At 36.3% G+C, this 24573-nt stretch overlaps 1 protein-coding gene across 1 annotated transcript in view; it reads right to left on the reverse strand.

Moving 5' to 3' along the window:
* Positions 1-24573, reverse strand: part of LOC123535308 (myb-binding protein 1A-like protein) — a 127939-nt gene that overhangs the window by 23752 nt on the left and 79614 nt on the right. Inside the window, exons 13-16 of the mRNA XM_045317917.2 lie at positions 15090-15214; positions 5953-6006; positions 1359-1463; positions 812-869 (exon numbers count right to left, since the gene is read on the reverse strand). Of these exons, the coding sequence (XP_045173852.2) occupies positions 812-869; positions 1359-1463; positions 5953-6006; positions 15090-15214 (342 nt within the window). The remainder of the gene's footprint in view (positions 1-811; positions 870-1358; positions 1464-5952; positions 6007-15089; positions 15215-24573) is intronic.

The raw sequence follows: 24573 nt of genomic DNA on the forward strand, positions 1-24573 counted from the left end.
CCAAAATCAATAGGGGTCATCTACTCTTCATGACCAATCATCCTATGAAGTTTCAACATTCTGGGTCAAGTGGTTCTCTAGTTATTGATCGGAAATGGTTTTCAATGTTCAGGCCCCTGTGACCTTGACCTTTGATGGAGTGACCCCAAAAACGATAGGGGTCGTCTACTCCAGCAGCCCTACAACCCTATGAAGTTTGAAGGTTCTAGGTCAAATGGTTTTGCAGTTATTGCTTGGAAATGAAGTGTGACGTACGGACGGACAGGGCAAAAACAATATGTCTCCTGGGGGAGACATAAATACAGCCTCTATCGCATACACAAGCTAAATGTTGACGGACGACAGACAGACGACAGACAGATGACGGACATCGAGTGATCAGAAAAACTCACCTGAGCATTGCTCAGGTGAGCTAACAAATGAACTTTAAAAGAAATTTTTGAAAGGTATTTGTATTTCACTTATTCATTTTATTTAAATCCCCCCACCCACACACATTTTAAGGAAAAAATTGTAGGATAACCTAACAATTATTTTACAATGGCCTTATGTTAGCACCTGTTTGAGTTTTATTTGTTGAGTTACAAAATTTATCAACACTGCTACCTTAACAAAAAACTCAGCTGTGTATATGCAAATAAGGCTATTGGTAGACACTTACTTTATTTATTGGTCAAATTTTAACATAAGATCATTGCCTGATGCAGGAATTCTACACATGCACACAGAAAACTCATACTCGCTTAAAGCACATTATATTAGTGTATTGTAGCAATGTAACAAAAGCTGAATATGAAATAAACCACGTTACCATCTTTAGCAAGTGACATCCTCCTCTTGGTTGACTTCTTGTAACAGACATAGAGATCCTAAATAGGAAAAAAAAATCATTAACAATAATTTCAAAAATGACAGTTATGTACAGGTAGCTTATATTTACTGTAGCAAGTCATTATGCCAGTGGTTAGCAGGCTGGACAACAGTGCTAGCTACATGGGTTTGATTTCATTTGTACACAACATCCTAACAACTGTTCAATTCTGGGCAACAATTTAACCAGGTATTTTTTCCTTCAGTATTTGCCAACACTGGACACTAGGAAGGATAATGAAACTTATATACTCGATACATTTCTGCACACTTTATCTTGCTATTTTAGAACTGCTATTTTGCAGAGTTTTCTCAGTTATGATAAAACTGCCAGAAATTTCAAATCAAAAAGTGCACAGTAGCCGTGGATTCACTTTCTGTTAATATATAATTTAAAATTTCTTTTACCACAATTCTATATTAGTTTCAATCATCTGATAGCAATGTTACATTTCTGATGAAGCCATAATGGTGTCAAACTTTCTTACCAGCAAAGATTCCTGCAAGTTCTGTGGGTCTTCAAACATCTGTAGCCCGAAGTATATAAACAACAGCTCAAAGGCATGGCAATCTAAAATCTCTTCCGGATTTCTCTGCAATGTACCATTAAGTTGCATAAATAAGATGGATCAATGCCTTACATAACAGTTACTATTAATTGAATAATACTCAGTTTAATAGTTGTTAAGTTAAGATGATTTACTGTTATAAAACAAAACATTTTTTTTTCACAATATCCTAATTATAATCATGCTTCCCCTATCAACAGAACACAAACTGTAAACCTAGAAATGGTTTCGCGTTATTTAAATTTGCAAGTTTCACGGTCAGTGTGTTTCCGCTAAATTTTATAGCTGCAAAACAACCAGCTGCCGTGAAAACGCGAAAGTTTGTATTCATTGGTAGTCAGCACTGAAAAGATTCCCCCAGATATATTTAGTAGTTTACAGTGGTTTATGAATTGTGGAACATGAAATTTGCTAACGATCATAAAGCACAGTCGACTGAAAATGCATTGAGGATTAACCTAGTTTGTCAGCAGTATCACCTTACATGCTTAAGGTACCTGTAATTTTGCCTGAGACTGTTTGTTACGTTCATAAGCTATAAAGTTTTTGCATATTTTGCGTCCGATGTATTCCACGAAGCTTTGTTGCCGCTAAATTGCCTGTCGTCATAAAAACGCAAAATATAGTTCTTGTGAATGTTTCTAGGGTTACAGTATCATGTAAGGAAGATCATGGGTTTGTTGAACATATAACAACTGAGCGTGATTGTGGGGTTGCTCCCTGGATCAACTGAATTTGTCTCTTATTTCAAACGAACATACATCAAGGGAGATCATGGGTTTGTTCCCTTGATAAACTGAACATAACCTTGTGAGGGAGATTGTGTTTGTTGCCTGGATCATCTGACCATACACTGGGTGAGGGAGATTGTGGATTTGTTCCCTGGATTAGTTGAACATACATGGAGTGGGGGAGATCATGAGTTTGTTCCCTGGATAAGTTGAACATACATGGAGTGGGGGAGGTCATGAATTTGTTCTCTGGATTAGTTGAACATACATGGAATGGGAGAGATCATGAGTTTGTTCCCTGGATTAGTTGAACATACATGGAGTGGGGGAGATCATGAGTTTGTTCCCTGGATTAGTTGACTATACATGGATTGGGGGAGACCATGGGTTTGTTCCCTGGATTACTTGAACATACATGGAGTGGGGGAGATCATGGGTTTGTTCCCTGGATTAGTTGAACATACATGGAGTGGGGGAAGTCATGAGTTTGTTCCCTGGATTACTTGAACATACATGGAGTGGGGGAAGTCATGGGTTTGTTCCCTGGATTACTTGAACATACATGGAGTGGGGGAGATCATGAGTTTGTTCCCTGGATTACTTGAACATACATGGAGTGGGGGAAGTCAGGAGTTTGTTCCCTGGATTACTTGAACATACATGGAGTGGGGGAAGTCATGGGTTTGTTCCCTGGATTACTTGAACATACATGGAGTGGGGGAAGTCAGGAGTTTGTTCCCTGGATTACTTGAACATACATGGAGTGGGGGAGATCATGAGTTTGTTCCCTGGATTACTTGAACATACATGGAGTGGGGGAAGTCATGAGTTTGTTCCCTGGATTAGTTGAACATACATGGAGTGGGGGAGATCACGAGTTTGTTCCTGGATTAGTTGAACATACATGGAGTGGGGGAGATCATGGGTTTGTTCCCTGGATCAACTGAACATAACCTTGTGAGGGAGACTGTGTTTGTTCCCTAGATTAAGTAAACATACACTGGAGAGGAATAGATTGTGGCTTTGCTCTCTGGCTGTGCCCTACCAAAGACTTGGAAAATGGTATCAGTGGCTCCCTTGCATGGTGCTCAGTATAAAATGGGAAAACTGGCTTTGAAAGTGAATAAATATAAGTTTTAGAACTTGTTTCATAATCAACTACAAACTAGATTGTTTTTCATGAAAGAGGTTTTCCCACTACTTACCATGCAGAAATGGTAAAATGCCACAAAATATGGGCCATAACTCCAAGGAAAACTAGAGCTATCACTAAAGGTGATGAATGTACCCCCTGCATGCATTGACACAGTACATTGCAATTTGACGCACACAAGATTGCATAATTATGTGGACTGTATGTATATAGACTGTATGTATACAGTATAGTAACAAAAAACAAAGTCCCATAACTATGCAGAATATTTATCTAAAAGAATGTAACATGCACCATGCACAACTAGGGTTGGTACTGATCACTTGTGTGAAGTTTCATTAAATTGTGTGTAAGGGTTTGGTAGATTAGGCACGCACAAGATTGCATATGCAGACTGTATGTACATAGTATGTTAACAAGAAACAAAGTCCCATAACTCTGCAATTTTTGCTGCTGAAAGAACCTAACATGCACAACTACTGTTGTTACTGATCACTTGTGTGAAGTTTCATTAAATTCTGTCAAGGGGATGAGGAGAGATGGTGCGCACAAGATTGTGTCTATGTATATAGTATAGTAACAAAAAAACAAAGTCCCATAACTCTGCAAATTTTTTTTCTGAAAGAACTTAACATGCCCCATGCACAACTACTGTTGTTACTGATCACTTGTGTGAAGTTTCATTAAATTCTGTCAAGGGGATGAGGAGAGATGGTGTGCACAAGATTGTGTCTATGTATATAGTATAGTAACAAAAAAACAATGTCCCATAACTCTGCAAATTTTTTTTCTGAAAAAACCTAACATGCCCCATGCACAACTACTGTTGTTACTGATCACTTGTGTGAAGTTTCATTAAATTGTGTCAAGGGGATGAGGAGAGATGGTGCGCACAAGATTGTGTCTATGTACCGTAGATACCCATGTATAATGCGCAGTTTTTTTACCCCCGGGACCACCCCCAAATCATGGGTGCGCATAATACACAGGTATAGACAATTTTCCAACTTCAAAACAAGTTTGTTACCGATGTTCGCCATTTTGGTAAAGGGAAACTACTCCCCGCGCTTACTGTCTCCGCTAAAATCTGAGATTGCCGTTACGTTCCATAAAAGATCGAATTGTTTATTTTTCTTTCAAACAAAATTAATTTCATATATATTTAAAAGTATTTTGACGAAAGAAATGTTTATAAATCACAAAAATTATGATACTAATTAAAGATCAATAATTATCTTTAACCGAGATCAAACTGTGAACAACATAACTGACACGAGGTGACACGTTAATTGCCGGTAATTACTGGCTTTATGATCATGACAAAAAGACTATCACACCTTTTGTTATCAGTTTGAACTGAGAAGCTCATGTCATTTTGAAAGATACCATTCCGAAATATTGAATCAGCTGCTATTTATTTATTCAAAATAGTGAATCAAAAAAGGTAAAATAACAAATATAACAATAATTTACTGGTTTTATTTTCGAGAAAACAAAAATCGATAGTACCGTGAGACCGATGCTGCTCTCCACCGCGGAGATAAAATTTATTACCGGTGTCGATGTAAACTCTACTTTCGTTTTCCATCCACCTCAAAATTGACCAAAAATGTTTTTTTTTTTTTTGTTTTTTTCCAGGAGTTTGTACTAAGATCGGGGATGCGCATTATACACGGGTGCGCATTATACATGGGTATCTATGGTATATAGTATAGTAACAAAAAAAACAAAGTCCCATAGCTCTGCAAATTTTTTTTCTAAAAGAACCTAACATGCCCCATGCACAACTACTGTTGGTACTGATCACTTGTGTGAAGTTTCATTAAATTCTGTCAAGGGGATAAGGAGAGATGGTGCTGAATAGGAGAAGTAGCATAGGTATCAAAGAATTTAACAAATCTATGGTCATGACTAGGCTGAATATCATTTAATCAGAACATGCCAATGATATGCACAACTAAACTTCACACTAAGCACTTGTGATGTTTGGTGAAATTCAGCCTAATGGTAATACATACTAATAAACTTTGATAATGTGGCAGTTGACCTCAATACAATCGACACTGTTTATTTTCCAATACAGGTAAATCCAATAATTGCTTTACAATAGATCTATGACGGATTATCTTTGAACACCCCTGGACTTATTGGACTTAACTGCCACATTATCAAAGCTTATTAGTAAATAATAATATATTATAGTATACAGCTAGTAATGGGACCATAGCTCTGCTGAAAATCACTGAGCCAGAACATGACGACAATATGCAAAATGAGACTTGGTACTTATAACTCTTGTAAGGTTTGGTGGAAAGCAACCCAATAACATAAGACAAGTGGCCAAAACATCACGAGAAATTGCTACAATACCATAAAATTTGATGAATCAAGTGCCATAACTATGCTTAAAATCACCAAATTGGAAATGCCTACAATATGCACAACTAGGCTTTGCAATGATCAGTCTTGGGAAGATTGGTGTAAATCTGCCGAAGGAGTTGTGGTGTTGAAGGAGTTGTGTGGACAAACTTTCTGACAGAGAGACAGATAGGCAGCCAGACAGCATTAAATCAATATGTCTCCCCTACTACATATGAGAGACATAATAAATTAGAATAAACCAACATACCTTTTTGTTGATTGTTGAAATCACATCAGTCAGCTTGTTCCACTCTTCTACAATCTATAACAGAAAAACAAACAGATTTTTTTCTAAGGTAACCTAATCTTGACTGTCTTACCTTGAATTACAGTAGTGATATCCCAGTTTCTAATTTGTCCTAGGTTTTATCAAAGCTGACCAGTTTTCATCTAGACCAGGTAGAAAAATTGGTCTCTAGAGCATTAAAACGTTGTGGGTCTTTTTTTCCCATAATTTGACACAATGACCTATTTTTTTTCATAGATGACCTAGTTTCAAATTTGACCTAGATTTCACACACATTCTGACCTTGTTTCGTGAAGATCAGGTTAAAATATGGCCTTTAAGAAGCTTTTTCTACAATTTGACCTAGTGACATATTTTTTTTACCCCTGATGACTGCTGTTAGATTGTTACAAAGATTTTTCCATGACATAGTGAACTACTTTTTGACCACACATGATCCAGTTTCAAACTGGACGCCTGCCAAGTCTGAGGACCTTAGATCAAGGGATTTCCAAAATGTTAAGCAGAAATGGTTTTTGTACTAATAGTCACTGTGACCTTGACCTTTGACCAACTGACCTCAGTCATCAGAGGCCATGCAATTCCCATGACAAATGAGCCGCACCATGAGAAAACCAACATAGTGCATTTGCAGACAGCATGGATCCAGACCAGCCTGCACATCTGCGCAGTGTGGTCAGGATCCATGCTGTTCACTTACAGTTTCTCTAACTGCAATAGGCTTTGAAAGCAAACAGCATGGATCCTGACCAGACTGCACGGATGTGCAGGCTAGTCTGGATCCATGCTGGTCACAAATGCACTATGTTGGTTTTCCCATGGCACGGCTCAAATATGAATATTTTGTTTGTGGATTACAGATCAAACAAGCTTTAGATTATTGAGTGAAAACAATAACTGTACTAACTGGCAGTGAGTAAAGATGACCTTCGCCTTTGGTCATCCGACCTCATACACAAGCAGGGTAATGCAATGCCCATTAGTATATAAAGTTTGAGCATCACAATCAAAACATTCTTAAGTTATTGAGAGGAAATAATATTGCTAAGAGACAGACAGACAGACAGACAGACAGACATAAAGACATCTGACATGTATATAACATGTCTCTTTGGGCGTCTCCTAGCTGTTCAAGACAGTCCCAAACAAAAACAGTCAAAAAATAATTCAGAAACAGCTTAAAATGGAGTAAATTTAAAGTTTTTATCATAAAATCATTTGACATTTTTTTTACAACTTAATTATTTGCAACTCAGATTCTGAACAAAATTGGTGCTCTGACTGAATTACTGGTATTGAACTGAAGTGTTGTATTGGATGGTCAAACGTGATTGGTCAAACACCTGATTGATCATACTGAAAATTAGATCAGACGTAAGCTAATTTTCAAATACTTCCTCAAAAAATTCAACCAATGGTGACAGACAGGTTTAGCTTTGAAGTTATCTCCGTAACACTTAGCTGATAAAATGAAGTAGTCATCAGATTAAACTAAGCCTTCTTACACTGACAGTAAGAGGTTTTCAGCAGTGCCACTTAAGTGCATGTTTAAATTAAATAGATCTTCAAAATAGCAAACATATAAAAATGTGCACACTTTAGTTTATTGTTCATAATAAAAAACAAGAGGGCCATGATGGCCCTATATCGCTCACCTGTTATCATTGCACTTGAGGACAAGAAGGTCCTCAGAAAAAATATCTATGTCCAATTCTTACAAGGTACAGATATGTCAAAATACACCTAAAAATTGGAGGTACCATCCATGTTGTACCACAGAAAAGTGGTATCGGTTTTTCCCTATGGCCAGTAATAAAAAAGTTACTAAATATAAGCTATTTATAGTAACGTAAAAGGAAATTAATTAAAACAAGGCAGTCTCAAAGACAGCTAAATCCCCCGCCACTGCTATGGATAGTGAAAGGGTAAACCTTTGATTTTAGCTGTGACCTTGACCTTAAACTGACATGGCTGACTCATGAATTCTGCACAACGTCTTGATGAGGTGATCATTTGACCAAAGTTTCATGAAAATCCTTCAAGGGGTTTAGGAGATACAGAGCTCAAACCTTTGACCTTCAGTTGTGACCTTGACCTTGAGTTGACATGGCTGACTCATGAGTTCTTGATGAGGTGATCATTTGACCTAAGTTTGATGAAAATCCTTCAAGGGGTTAAGGAGATACAGAGTGGACACCAAATGGAAGGCTCAAACCTTCGACCCTTAGTTATGACCTTGACCTTGAGCTGGCATGGCTGACTCATGAATTCTGCACAACATCTTGATGAGGTGATCATCTGACCAAAGTTTCATGAAAATTCCTTCAAGGGGTTTAGGAGATATAGAGCAGACACGAAATGGAAGGCTCAAACCTTTGACCTTCAGTTGTGACTTTGCCCTTGGGTCGACATGGCTGACTCGTAAGTTCTGCACATCACCTTGCTGAGGTGATCGTTTGACCCAAGTTTGATGAAAATCCTTCAAGGGGTTTAGGAGATATAGAGCGGACACAAAATGGAAGGCTCGAACCTTTGACCCTAAGTTGTGACCTTGCCCTTGAGCCAGCATGACTGACTCATGGGTTCTGCACATCGTGTTGATGAGGTGATCATTTGACCCAAGTTTTATAAAATTCCTTCAAGGGGTTTAAGAGATAAAGAGCGGACACAAAATGGAAGGCTCAAACCTTTGACCTTGAGTTGTGACCTTGACCTTGAGTCGGCATGGCTGACTCATGGGTTCTGCACATCGTCTTAATGAGGTGATTATTTGACCCAAGTTTTATAAAATTCCTTCAAGGGGTTTAGGAGATATAGAGCGGACACAAAATGGCAGGCTCAAACCTTTGACCTTGAGTTGTGACCTTTACCTTGAACCAAGAAGGCTGACTCATGGGTTCTGCACTTTGTCTTGATGAGGTGATCATTTGACCCAAGTTTCATGAAAATCCTTTAAGGGATTTAGGAGATATGGACCGGACACGATTTTGTTACGGATGGAAGGACGGACAGACGGAAGGAGACCATTCCTATAATCCCTCTGCCACGGCGGGGGATTAAAAAAAAATTATTGTAAGTGAACAAAAGAAGGATCTGCCAAATAAATCTGTTGACATAAATGAAATTTCAGATCAGTATCTTCATTAGTTACGGAGATATACCAATTTTAATTTGAAATAAAGGGAGGTAATTTGACATAAAATCAGTCTATAGTTATCTACCCTGATTGGCTCAGTCCAACTAATGACAATAATGAAATTTCAATTATGTCCTATAAGCACTTACTGATATAAATCCATTTTGATAACAATCAGGGGAGGTAATCAGATATAAAATGACTCTGAACCTACGCTAGGATCTGATTTGTCATGGAATCCAAGAATTATTGTTGTTGAAGTTATTTTGGAAGTTTGTATCAAATAAAACCATAAATGAAGTATCTATATGGCTGCAAAAGCCAAAATAGCCAATTCTGGACCTTTAAGGGGCCATAACTCTTGAACCCATGAAGAAATCTGGCCAGTTCAAGAAAGGAACTAAGATCTTGTGGTGATACAAATTGTGTGCAAGTTTGGTTAAAATCGGCTATTGTGCAGACAAGGTCAAAATAGCTAATTTTGGCCCTTTCAGGGGCCATAACTCTGGAACCCATTATGGGATTTGGCCGGTTCAACTAAGGAATCAAGATCTTATGGTGACACAAGTTTTGTGCAAGTTTGATTAAATTAAGTCATAAATGAAGCTGCTATTGTGCAGACAAGGTCAAAATAGCTAATTCTGGCCCTTTCAGGGGCCATAACTCTGGAACCCATAATGGAATCTCGCCAGTTCAAGAAAGGAACCAAGATCTTATTGTGATACAAGTTGTTTGCAAATTTGGTTAAAATCAAATCATAAATGAAGCTGCTATTGTGCAGACAAGGTCAAAATAGCTAATTCTGGCCCTTTCAGGGGCCATAACTCTGGAACCCATAAAGGAATCTGGCCAGTTCAAGAAAGGAACCAAGATCTTATGGTGATACAAGTTGTGTGCCAGTTTGGTAAAAATCAAATCATAAATAAAGCTGCTATTGTGCAGACAAGGTCAAAATAGCTAATTTTGGCCCTTTCTGGGGCCATAACTCTGGAACCCATAATGGGATCTGGCCAGTTCAAGAAAGGAACAGAGATCTTATGGTGATACAAGTTGTGTGCAAGTTTGGTTAAAATAAAATCATAAATGAAACCACTATCGTGCAGACAAGAAATTGTTGACGGACACACGCACGCCCGCATGCACGGACGGACTGACGACAGACGAAGGGTGATCACAAAAGCTCACCTTGTCACTATGTGACAGGTGAGCTAATAAAAATATAACTGAGCTAAAATCTGCAACAAGTCACTCTTAAATTGTAACCAGGACAACAGTTCTATGCTCACCAGGTGACACCTGACATATTGTTTCAGAAGTAAAGCACTAAATATTGAAGGCAATGAAAAAAATACTAAGTACTTCGCAAATCTAGAAAAGAGAAATGCAGAAAAAAAGAATATAACAAAATTGGTAATCGAAGGACAAGAAATAAATAATAAAAAAGAGATATTAAATGAAGAAGTTAAATTTTATAAAAACTTGTATAAAAAACGGCAGCTGAAGTCGTCCACAATAAACTTTTTTGACGAATCTATAAGGAAATTATCTAATGAAGAAAAATGTACATGTGAAGGAAAACTCACAGATAAGGAATGTACTAAAGCCCTTTTTGACATGAAAAACAATAAAAGCCCAGGCTCCGACGGTCTTACAACAGAATTTTATAAAATATTTTGGAAAGACATTAAGGTATACTTCATAAACACTCTTAATTATTCATATGAGAAGGGAGAAATGTCAGACCTGCAAAAACAAAGTATTTTAACATTATTACCCAAACCTGGAAAAGATCAAACTTCACTAGCGAATTGGCGACCAATTAGTTTACTTAATGTTGACTACAAAATTGCAACAAAAACTATCTCTAATCGACTTAAAAACGTTTTACCACATATTATAAGTTACGAGCAAACTGGATTCATGAAAGGAAGATATATAGGAGAAAATGTGCGCCTTATTTTTGAAATTATAGAATATCTCAATCAACAAAATTTACCTGGTCTTCTTTTGTTTTCAGATTATGAAAAGGCATTTGATAGTTTAAGCCATGATTTTATAATGCTAAGTTTAAAGCACTTCAATTTTGGACAGTCTTTCATAAAATGGGTAAAGCTCTTTTATAGTGATATCACCAGTCTGATTATTAACAATGGTTTTTTATCAGAGAGTGTTCAAATTGAACGTGGGGTTCGACAAGGCTGTCCTCTTTCTTCTTCGCTGTTTATCGTTTGCATGGAATTATTAACTAATACTATAAGAAAAGATGAACACATCAAAGGAATCAATATAGGAAATACTGAAATAAAACAAACACTTTTTGCAGATGATGCAACATATATTAACAACGGTAATAAAGAATCGTTTGAGAGATTAATAGATGTCATAACTGATTTTGGCAATGTTTCGGGACTTACTCTTAATATAACAAAAACAATAATACTTAGAGTAGGATCATTAAAAAACTCAGATGTGAAATACGCAACAAATAAAGATTTCATTTGGACATCAAAAAGCGCAAAAACTCTTGGTATGACATTTTATAATGACAGGGAATCAAATATAAAATTAAACTTTGAGCCGAAATTACAAGAATTCAAAAACTGTCTAAAACAATGGCAACACCGAAAACTCACTCTTTTAGGTAAAGTGACTGTAGTAAAAACGTTTGCTCTGCCAAAACTCATATACCCCTTTACTGTCTTGCCGAATCCATCAGAAAACATTATAACAGATATTATCCGAACGGTCTTCAGTTTTATATGGGATAATAAATCCGAGAAAATAAAACGTAAGGTTTTAACTAAAGACTACGAACTAGGAGGGTTAAAATTAACAGATATTAGGTTATTTTTGCATTCCATAAAAGCCTGTTGGGTAAAACGAATAATATGTGACGAGAATAAAGGTCCCTGGAAATTATTTTACGTAAATGCTCTTGAAAACTTTGGTGCTCAATTAGTTTTTGAATGTAACTTAAATAAAGATGACATAGATCTTATCTGCAGTAGGAATATATTCTTAAAAAATATTCTAATTGCTTGGTTTAAGATTAGCCATGAATACAACCAAATAAGAGAAGATATAAACCATGTTATATGGAATAACTCGGAAATACGAATGCAAAACAAAACAATTTTCTGGAATAATTGGTATCATAAAAATATAAAATATATAGACCAGTTGTTCGACTTTCGGCAAAAATGTTTTTACAGATTTAATGAAGCGAAACAAATGTTAGACTTAGAGGAACATGATTACCTTAACTATTTTAAATTAATAAAGAGTATTCCAAAAAGCAGCATAAAATATATGACCCAAAATTTCTTAAATAATAATAGGGACAATACATTAATTAATAAAATAAAAAACATTGATAAACCTAATCAATTACTATATAAAATTCAAATAAAATGTATGCCCATTGAAGACATAAAAGCAGAAAACAAATGGAACGATGTTTTTGAAAATCTCGACATTAACTGGAAGCGTATATATACAGTACCGCTTACAACTACTATTGATACAACACTTCGAAGTTTTCAGTATAGATTCTTAATGCGTTTGTTACCCACAAACAAATATTTATATACATGTAAACTGGTCTCCAGTAATCTATGTGATTTCTGCAACATGAATATTGAAACAACCGAGCATCTGTATTGGGAGTGCCAGTACGTGCAGGCTTTATGGAATAGACTTAACAATTTTTTCGAAATTAAAAATATCCCCTATACAGTCAATTTTGAAGATGTCTGTTTTGGTTGTATAGGAAATACTAAAATGAAAAGCGCAATAAATTTTGTTATTATATTATGTAAGTTTTTCATTTTTAGAATGAAATACAGGAAGACAATCCCAATTTTTAAACAGTTTCTTGAATATCTATATTTGCGTATATCCCTGGAAAAAGAAATAGCTTTAATGAAAGATAGATTAGATAAACATGAATCCAAATGGTCTTTTCTAACTGAAATTTAGCCACCCCAAAAATTTTATTCTTTTTTAGCATAAATCGAATATAGTTTTTCAATTTAAATGGAAACGATCCCATTTTTTTCTTCTCTTATCTATCCCCTTCCTTTTTCATCAATTAACATCACATCTTCCTTTAAAAAAAACAAAACTTTCCCTTTACATACATATGGAATATTATAATTGAATCGATACATATTTGATAAAATATGATTGAAAAACTGAAACTTATATTTATTCATTGTGTTGTTTGCATTTTATTGCATTGCTTTTGTATACTAGATTATAGTATTGTGTGTATGTTTCTGTTTTCATGTATGTAAAGGAATAAACGGGGTTACCCATATGGGGCCTCAAAAAAAAAAAAAAAAAAAAAAAAAAAAAAAAAAAAAAAAAAAATCGGCTATTGTGCAGACAAGGTCAAAATAGCTAATTTTGGCCCTTTCAGGGGCCATAACTCTGGAACCCATTATGGGATTTGGCCGGTTCAACTAAGGAATCAAGATCTTATGGTGACACAAGTTTTGTGCAAGTTTGATTAAATTCAAGTCATAAATGAAGCTGCTATTGTGCAGACAAGGTCAAAATAGCTAATTCTGGCCCTTTCAGGGGCCATAACTCTGGAACCCATAATGGAATCTCGCCAGTTCAAGAAAGGAACCAAGATCTTATTGTGATACAAGTTGTTTGCAAATTTGGTTAAAATCAAATCATAAATGAAGCTGCTATTGTGCAGACAAGGTCAAAATAGCTAATTTGGCCCTTTCAGGGGCCATAACTCTGGAACCCATAAAGGAATCTGGCCAGTTCAAGAAAGGAACCAAGATCTTATGGTGATACAAGTTGTGTGCCAGTTTGGTAAAAATCAAATCATAAATAAAGCTGCTATTGTGCAGACAAGGTCAAAATAGCTAACTTTGGCCCTTTCAGGGGCCATAACTCTGGAACCCATAATGGGATCTGGCCAGTTCAAGAAAGGAACAGAGATCTTATGGTGATACAAGTTGTGTGCAAGTTTGGTTAAAATAAAATCATAAATGAAACCACTATCGTGCAGACAAGAAATTGTTGACGGACACATGCACGCCCGCATGCACGGACGGACTGACGACAGACGAAGGGTGATCACAAAAGCTCACCTTGTCACTATGTGACAGGTGAGCTAATAAAAATATAACTGAGCTAAAATCTGCAACAAGTCACTCTTAAATTGTAACCAGGACAACAGTTCTATGCTCTCCAGGTGACACCTGACATATTGTTTCAGAAATAAAAGCATTTTCTTTAAAAATGTAAAAAGCAATATTTGAACATTTTCAAACACTTATCATTCATTAAAAAGGGCTTACTCAATGTATGTGACAGCAATGTATCAATTTTGAAGAACACTTTTATCTTGAGTGTGCATTAGGTAAATAACCTTTTTTCACAAACTTCCTTGTTACTGATCCCCAGCTTAATTTGAAGTGGTCTGGCTACCGACATCTCGATTTGTTTAAGAGTAATATATTGCTACTTACTCTGTATGTCTTGCAGCACTGCTAATTTGAAACATAATGTAAATATATCCAAGAAAGTTCTTGTTTTGATTTAGTCCTTTCTTTTTTTCAAAAGCATTGCAGGCAGTTGACCTTACCATTGTTCCTGGATTCTGTAGCAATACAAACTTGTTCACCTAAAGACTTGCCAACTTCTTCACACAAATCAGACGTGGAGAATGACTGACATAAATGTCTTCTACTAAATCATGAGGAGCATACACCTTGCCCAAGGACTGAACCAACAACCTCATGAGCTGTAGATCAATGGTCTCCCTACTGAGCTTAGTGGACAGAACTATACTCAAGTGCTTAAATTCAATATAGAAAAGATAATATGTTTACTTAGTCACACCAACCCTCGCAAATTATCATGTTATGCATAAAAAAGAACAAAATAAAAACTCCCTCAAATCAGGTACAGTGTAAATTTGTTCTCTGTTGAAACTTACCTCAGACTGGTAGTCTGTTTTGATCAGCTGAACACAGTCCCCAGCATGAAGTAGTTCCTGTACATACTTGCTCAGTCCATACAGTAGATCTATGTGCTGGTTCAGATTTGTCGCTTTTGGAACACCTGAAAATGAAAGCAACAGCCTGAGAAATTTCTACATTGTAAAATATGCTTATTCTGCAATTTCTTTCTTTCATTAACTTGTTTTACAAAACATAACAAAAACGACATTCCAGTTAGGAAAATCTGACAAATTATTATTCAGAGATCTCCAAAGAAAAAACAAATGAATGCAGACTCATGCTGGTCCTCCTAAGAGCCTTTAAGCAGATCTTCAGCCATGCTCTCTGATTTCATAATCAAACAGACTGTGTTTTGACCATTTTGCAGCAGTGCCTTAATTATGCACTCCAACCCAATAACACACACAAATACTACAAGAATTTCCAAATGGAAGAAAACTTAAGGGCTTGCGTCTATGCAAATTTCTACATGAAACATACTTGGTGATTTATATCCGACCACTGCAGTTTTTTTCAAACACAATTCTACTGAATATGATCATGCTGTCTCTATTGATACTTATACTGTGAAAGATATAAAACAAACAAGAGTGCAAGAATGTCACAATATACGCCTGTCACAGCAAATTTCTTTACTCTAGCACCTGTATTTGCAAATGGAATTTTAATTTTGTGGTTGTATAGTAATAACTGTAAGTGTTTTGTTTTTCTAAGTCCACAAAAAAACTCCTTACCAGGTAGAGATACCTTAAAATACACCTAAAATTGGAAAGTAACATCTATGTTGTACCACAGAAAAGTGGTCTTGGTTTTTCCCTACGGTCAATTATAAAAAAAGTTACAATATAAGTTATTTATAGTAACAACTAAGGGAAGATAATCTTAAAAAAAAAAAATAAATAAATAAAAAAAATAAAAAAATAAAAAAATTGTAAGTCCTCATAAAAATCTTTACCAGGTAGAGACTGGTCAAAATACACCTCAAAATTGGATGTAGCATGCATGTTATACTACAGAAAAGTGGTCTTGATTTTTCCCTACGACTAGTAATGAAAAAGTTACAATATAAGCTATTTATAGTAACAACAAAGGGAAGTAATTCTAAAGAAGGGAACTGCGCATGACAATTCGTCTCATGATGGTGTATAATTGTGTCAAGTTACATCAAAATCCCTCCATGCATGAAGAAATGCTTTGGACAAAGTCATTCTTGTATCTGACCTTTGGCCTCTAAGTGTGACCTTGACCTTAGACCTAGGGACCTGGTTCTTGTGCATGACACTACGTCTCGTGGTGGTGAACATTTGTGCCAAGTTATATCAAAATCCCTCTATGCATGAAGAAGAAATGCTCCGGACAAGGTTTTCATTCTTGTATCCTTTGACCTCTAAGTGTGACCTTGACCTTAGACCTAGAGCCCTGGTTCTTGCGCATGACACTCCGCCTCATGGTGGTGAACATTTGTGCCGAGTTATATCAAAATCCCTCTATGCATGAAGAAGAAATGCTCCGGACAAAGTTTTCATTCTTGTATCCTTTGACCTCTAAGTGTGACCTTGACCTTAGACCTAGGGACCTGGTTCTTGCGCATGACACTCCTTCTCATGATGATGAACAATTGTGCCAACTTTCATCAAAATCCCTCTATGCATGAAGAAGATATGCTCCGGACAAAGACATTCTTGAATTTGACCTTTGACCTCTAAGTGTGACCTTGACCTTAGACCTAGGGACCTGGTTCTTGCGCATGACACTCCGTCTCATGATGGTGAACAACTGTGCCAAGTTTCATCAAAATCCCTTCATGCATGTAGAAGATATGCTCCGGACAAAGTCTGTGGACGCCGCCCGCCCGCCCGCCCGCCCGCCATCCCACCCGCCCACCCGCCCGCCTGCCAGGGGCGTTCCCATAATACATCCCGTTTTTTCAAAGGGGCGTATAAAAATAGGAAAAGCATTGATAGCAGAGAATCGTCTACATCAGCTTGTATAAGAAAACATTCACAAGAAAAGTAAGACAAGGAAGTGCATTAAACAGAAATATCAATTAGTTAATACTCAATAGCTACAACTTATGTTACAAGAACCCATTTTGTTACATGCCTTTCTCACCTTCCTTGACTTCAATACCACTTCAGTATTTTTTTTAAAGGTCTCTTATGACCTTTGTTCCATTTAAGTTGAATGCATTTAGCAGAAAGTGGCACACCTGATTTTACATACAAAAGAAAATAATCAAATTAATCAATGTTATTTCAAGTTCATGTTTTGTGTAAATACAGATCTAGTACTGACAAAATAAATATCAAGTTGAAAAGTTCAGAAAATTAATTTCCAAAAGAAAAGCCCAAAGTCCAAAGGTAGTTTGGCATACAGTGCAGGAACTAACAAGCTACAATTGCTCTTTGGTAAGTACTGATTTGATCTAGTTTCAATATCATAAAAAAAGAGAAAAGAATGCAACACACTACGAAAAACTGAAATGTTTATAACATTACGCTGATCTTATTTCATATAATTCGGATGAGTAGTTAGTCCAATAAATAATACAAAATCCTTTTTCTCAGCAACAATTATTATAAGTCAGCTACGACTGATGCTGTTTACTTACTAAGGGGCAATTGTATGTTGGCCATAACTGGACCAACACTATACACAATTGCAACTTTTTGTCAATTTTTTCCAGTTTCTATCTTACTAATATGAATTTCATATTTCATTTTGTTTGTTACATTTGTTTCCATACCAGTCCTAATATAATAATTTCTAATAGTGTAAGTGTATAATGTATAATGAATTCGCAGAGACAAATTTTCGCAGAATGGTCCGTTTTCGGCATTGTAGATATATTCGCGCAATTTTGATTTCGCGGAGACATATTATGCTTAAAATCATAAATTCGCGCACAGCAAAATATCCACTCAAGGGAGGCTAATACAAGAGTTTTAACTAGTATAAATCACCGAGGAATCGGAACAACGTCAGGATCAGTCATAGCGACGTAAGCCGTGACTGAAAGAATGGGAAAACGTCAGGATCAGTCATAGCAACGTAAGCCGTGACTGAACGGGACAACGTCAGGATCAGTCATAGCGACGTAAGCCGTGACTGAAAGAACGGGACAACGTCAGGATCAGTCATAGCGACGTAAGCCGTGACTGAAAGAACGGGACAACGTCAGGATCAGTCATAGCGACGTAAGCCGTGACTGAAAGAACGGGACAACGTCAGGATCAGTCATAGCGACGTAAGCCGTGACTGAAAGAACGGGACAACGTCAGGATCAGTCATAGCGACGTAAGCCGTGACTGAAAGAACGGGACAACGTCAGGATCAGTCATAGCGACGTAAGCCGTGACTGAAAGAACGGGAAAACGTCAGGATCAGTCATAGCGACGTAAGCCGTGACTGAACGGGACAACGTCAGGATCAGTCATAGCGACGTAAGCCGTGACTGAAAGAACGGGACAACGTCAGGATCAGTCATAGCGACGTAAGCCGTGACTGAAAGAACGGGACAACGTCAGGATCAGTCATAGCGACGTAAGCCGTGACTGAAAGAACGGGACAACGTCAGGATCAGTCATAGCGACGTAACGAAGCCAGGACTGAAAGAACGGGACAACGTCAGGATCAGTCATAGCGACGTAAGCCAGGACTGAAATAATTGTGTTATAATCATCTGTCGAGCATTGTCAAAAAATATGCAAACAAAAATACCTGTCTAGTGAGCAGTTTCTAGAAGAATTGAATTGAAAACCGATTAAATCAAAAATGGAAATTATATCTGAATAGTGAATGTTTTCGAAGCTGATAGAAAGTCATCTAACGATCATTTAATCACCATGTTTGCCAAGATTTGTTTGAGGGTTTTGAATGCCGTGTTTGACACTTTTTATTTGTGCATGTTTGCTAGTGTTTTGGTAAAACATTACACGAAACAACAATTGTTTTTGTTTGTTTTCTTTTCCTTTTTTTTCAATAATTTTATACATTACAATAACTAACAACTTGTTTATATTCATTATATACATGAAGGTACAAATGTATAATGACAGCTCTTGTATTCTTTAACACACTAGATTGAGATGGTTTACAATTGCACGAAAATATGACTTGTAAGTAGAAATTTGTATAGAAATAATCGTGGTAATAATGAATTCGCAGACTGTCAATCACCGAGAATATGGCGAAAATTTGAAGCCCGCAAATATTTCTTCACTTACAGTATAACACCTCTGTCCCGATTTTGAGACTGCTTATCTAGATTAAGGACACAAAAAGTATCAAATATTTTCTTTAATTCTCAATCAATGCTTACAATAAATTGAGCTACCAACAGTTTCTTGAGCACTTTCCAAATACTACCTTACATAACTTTAACATAAGTATAAATCAATCAAAACACCTCTGTCCCAGGCTGCCAATAGGAAGATAATAAAGGTCTCTTCAACCAATCAAATCAATCAGAATGCAACCTTGACATAATCAGTGTCATTGAAAAAATCCCCCTTTATGGTATAACCTATATATATATATATATAGATAGATAGATAGATAAAAAAAATAAACCAGTAGGTCTAATCTTACAATACTGGCTAGAGATTATAAGAGATTATTTAGCTATTTACTAAGTGAAAATTCTTAATGTAGTACAAGTATCGAACTTTTTGTACTTTAAACAGGACAGAATTTATAATGCAAGAGCAACTGGTGTCAATTTCCACATAACAAGTCTTAAAAGCAAGATAAAAAGAATAAAGCCTGAATCTGTGACAATATTCTCTATTCTTTACAACAACAACATATCTATTTACTTATTCATTTTGTTGGGTTCAACATCGCATGGACACAATTATAGGTCATATGGCGACTTTCCAGCTAGACCCCAGGCACCCCTCTATACATTATTTCATTAAGAGCGGGCACCTCGGTAGAACCACCCAACCTTCTGCAAGCTAGCTGGATGGCTTCCTCACATGAAGCATTCAAAGCCCAACTACATATCTAAAGTAAACTGTATGTCAAATATACATTTTTCATAGTAGGCGAGGCTCCTGCACAGTGCTGCCATTACCTGAAAATGCAACCTACTATCAAACAATCCAAAGATCAGTCCATTTAAAGAAAAATCATGTGTCTATAGGACACTGGTACCCCTGTACACATAGTTTCATGACTCAAGGTGAAATATTGTTAAGATATTAGCAACTCTTAAGCACTTTGTGTATTTTTCATTAAGTCATTGATAAGGACCATAACTCAGGCCAAGTGAAATCCCAAACAGATCACTAGATGAACAACTTCACATGCTATAAAACAATCCTCTTATGTTTTGACTCTAGGTCAAATACTTTTTGAGATACACAGGACAAACTTTCAAGCCCTTAATGCATATTTTGACTAAGTCAATGGCTTTAACTCTGGTCTTGCAGAGTAAAATCCAAACAAAACTTGCTTAGCTCAATAGGGACAGTGCAGATCAATGGATTATGGGGTCATGAGTTTGATCCCCACACCAGGCATAAGTTCTCTGTGACGATTTGATAAAAGCCTGGTTAGATTTAACTGCCCGGCCATTACATAAATGAAATACTGTTCAAAAACGGCATTAAATCACAAACAAAACATAACTCGGGTGCGTAAGTTCACACAAATAATAATATTCCCACATGGTTTCATGACTCTAAATCAAATATTTTAAAGACATATGCAACACAAAGCTTTACCACTTTATGTTTATTTTTCAAGGACCATAACAGTAACTATGATCTGGCTGAGTGAAATCCCAAATAGAACACCATGACATTGTGTACCATGTGCACAATAATACAAGTGATATAATAACTCCATAATGCTTTATGACATTAGGTCAAATACCTCTTGAGATACTTGTGATACTAACGTGTATGCCCTTTATGCATATTTTTGACTATATCAAGGGCCATAACTCTGATCTGACCAACCTAAATCCAAAAGAAAACTCAATGCTGAATACTCCTATCATGTTTCAGTTTGAAAACCCCAGGTTAAATAAGTTTTAAGATACCTTTGACACAAACTTTTATGCATATTTCTGACTAAGTCAAGGGCAATAACTCTGGTCTGGCCAAGTGAAATCTTAAAAGAAACCCTAGAGGCACAGTACTGAATAAGATTCCTATAATGTTCCCAAATCCTGGGCCAAATACTTTCTGAAATATATGCAACACAAACTATTAAATCATTTTTTACTGAGTCAAGGGCCAAAACTACGGGGTGGCTGCGAGAAACCCAAATTAAAACAACAGGTGCACAACTTCTCAAGCTGAATGACAATCCTGTGAGGTTTGATCACTACTTTTTGAGACAAGCATGACACAAATTCAAATGGACATACAGATGTCTCTAAGTGCCTCCTATCCCCCACCTGCACATTTGTTTTTTTTTGTGTTTTTTTGCGAGGATGGGGGGTGGGGGGGGGGGGGGGGGGGGACAAAAACGTGGTCAAGTAAAAATTGATTAGCACACTGTAGCACATAATTATGTACCTGAAAGTATTGTTTTAAAACAGAAATCACTGGTGGTATCATTGATAATGTTACTATCGCCTATTTCTAGATAGCTGAAAAAAAAGCCACTCAAAAAAGGTAATGTTGCCCTTGCCTGCTGGCGACCATATTTTTGGACAAAACAGAATGTGTTTTGAAGAAATTTGGTAAATGATCAACAAAGAAACATTTTTGTGAAATTATTTGACATCAGGCCTACACTTCTGAGAAGCTTTTTAAAGTTTTGGTTGCAACTGCAACCAGAATTCTGCATGAATGACCCAGATTTGAAGGAATATGAAAGAAGACAATACAAATTCTAAATGCACAAAAAACTAAATCCATGAACTTATCAATAAGAAATACAAAACCAAGAAATACTACACCACCTACTCTACACCTTCAAGACCAAGAAACAGAATTGACAGACACTGAAAAACTACTAGGATTATATGTAGACAACAATCTAAAATGGAAAACACATGTACAAACAATGTTAAAAAAATGTAATTCACAGCTCTACTTGCTTCTTAGAATTAAACAATATCTTGATCTTCATTCTAGAAAACTATTCTTTAATGCTTACATACTGCCTCACTTGGACTACTGCTGCACTTTTTGGGGAAACTGCAGCAATGAATTACTTTCAGACATTATCAAATTTCAAAAGAGAGCTGCCAGAATAATCTTAGACAAAAGTTTCGATACCTCTTCAAATGAATTATTTAAAGAACTAAATTGGATGTCATTTGACCAAAGAATTATGTACAAAAAGTCAATTCTCATGTACAAATCTATAAACGAACCATCATTTCCACTTTACATGAAAAATAAATTCCAAACAGTTAATCACAGGCACAACTTAAACCTAAGATCTGTACAAAATTCAAACTTAATTATACCAAAACCAAAAATAGAATTGTTTAGAAAGTCATTTACTTACTCGGGTCCAAAAATATGGAATGACATTCCAATACAAATTCGAAATTCTGACACTCTTAGGAAATTCCAAACATCTTATGTCCAGTGGCAATTCTCTAACTGAATTTTTGCATTATATAATCATCTTAATATCTAAACTGCTAGTGATGAATTGATAAAAATCATTACTTCATATATTTCATTTTTATTATGTTTCGTACTGTTTACTGTATATATATATATTGTGTATTATGTTGACTGTATATATGTTGTGTATATGTTGAGGCCCGCATGGAAGATAGGGAAACTGAATGCATTAGCCTCATTAAATAAAGACGTTACTTACTTACTTACTTACTTACTTACAGTCTAACCTGTACTAACGGTCACCTCCGATCAGCGGTCACCTCCGTTCAGCAGTCATTTTATGACGCCCCCGACGGATTTTCCTCTATTTTATCACTTCATTCAGTGGCCACCTGCCGTCCGCGGCCAGCGGCCACCGAAATTGCCTCCCGACCACCGTATTTGACCCCTTTCAGCGGCCATTTTTCTTCCAAAACCAATTACTTTTAGGAGATAATCGCCGAAGATACCCGATTTTTGAGAAGCACGTGATTGCTAAGTTTCGCGTGACTTCACCACAAGAACGACAAAATGACATGAGCTTCTCAATTAAAACTGATAACCAAAGGCGTAATCCCCTTTTTGTTATGATAAAATGGCCAGTAATTATCGGCAATTAGCGTGTCACCTCGTGTCAGTTTTGTTGTTCACAGTTTGATATCGGTTAAAGAAAATACTCGATAACTAATTAGTAGCATAATATTTGTGTTTTTTTTTATACTTCTGTCACCAAAATACTATTAAATTTATACGAAATTGTGTTTGAAAAAAAAACCCACTCTATCTTTTACGGAACATAACGGCAATCATAGATTTAGCGTAGACAATAAGCGCCGAGAGTAGCTTCCCATACCAAAATGGCGAAAATTGTAAACAAACTTGTTTTGAAGTTGGAAAATTGTCTGTAACAATTTTTGTTGTAAAAAAACCACGCCGGAGTTTTAGATTGCTAAAAAAAAAAGCATTTGTATTGCGAAGGCAAATGCACGTCATTGTATCCTGGTAAAATAATAATAGAAAACTGAAAATGTAATGGGCCTAAAGGCTAAACTGGTCAGAAGTCGGAAAAATACATATACTGGCTGCACCTCCGATCAGCGGTCACCTGGCTTAAGTGGCCAAAATGTCTGCTTCCCCTGGCTGGCTGCTTAAGACAGGTTAGACTGTATTTACAATGAACATTCCTGTCAAGTTAGCATTATGGATTATGAAGAAATGTTGACAACAGACAAATGGATATGATGAAAGAACCTTAAAGCTAAACAAGACCATGACTCAACTTTTTTTTTTTTTTTTTGTTGGATTTAACGTCGCACCGACACATGATAGGTCATATGGCGACTTTCCAGCTTTAATGGTGGAGGAAGACCCCAGGTGCTCCTCCGTGCATTATTTCATCATGAGCGGATGACTCAACTGTTCAGGAGGGGCTCAGGAAGGTAGGTAGACTAAAATAATCTGTTTAATAATTAGCGTTATTTATTACCGACGTCTTTTTCTTTCAGTTTTAAGTATCTAAATATCATAAAATTTAATGTTGCGATTTATGACTCTCAGAAGAGCTATAAAAGCAGTATTAAGTAAATGTTGTCTTACACTAGTTATATACAAATACTAGAAGGGACTGGATACAGGGACGTACACATCAAATATGAGGTATTTCTAGATAAAATAATATGTACAAAAAATTATTGAAGAATAGATAGGCTAAAAGCCTTTAATTTGTCTTATTGTCCAACAAACAGATAAACCCCTTGCCTATTCTGGTACAAAATTATGGAATGATATACTGCCTAGCATCCGTAAATCAGAAACTCTAAAACAATTTCAAGTTCATACATTAAGTGGCATTTTTCATTAAACAATTAAAGATCGCTATCTC

This window comes from Mercenaria mercenaria, chromosome 12 (genome assembly GCF_021730395.1).
Source record: "Mercenaria mercenaria strain notata chromosome 12, MADL_Memer_1, whole genome shotgun sequence".
Classification (NCBI taxonomy): domain Eukaryota; kingdom Metazoa; phylum Mollusca; class Bivalvia; order Venerida; family Veneridae; genus Mercenaria; species Mercenaria mercenaria.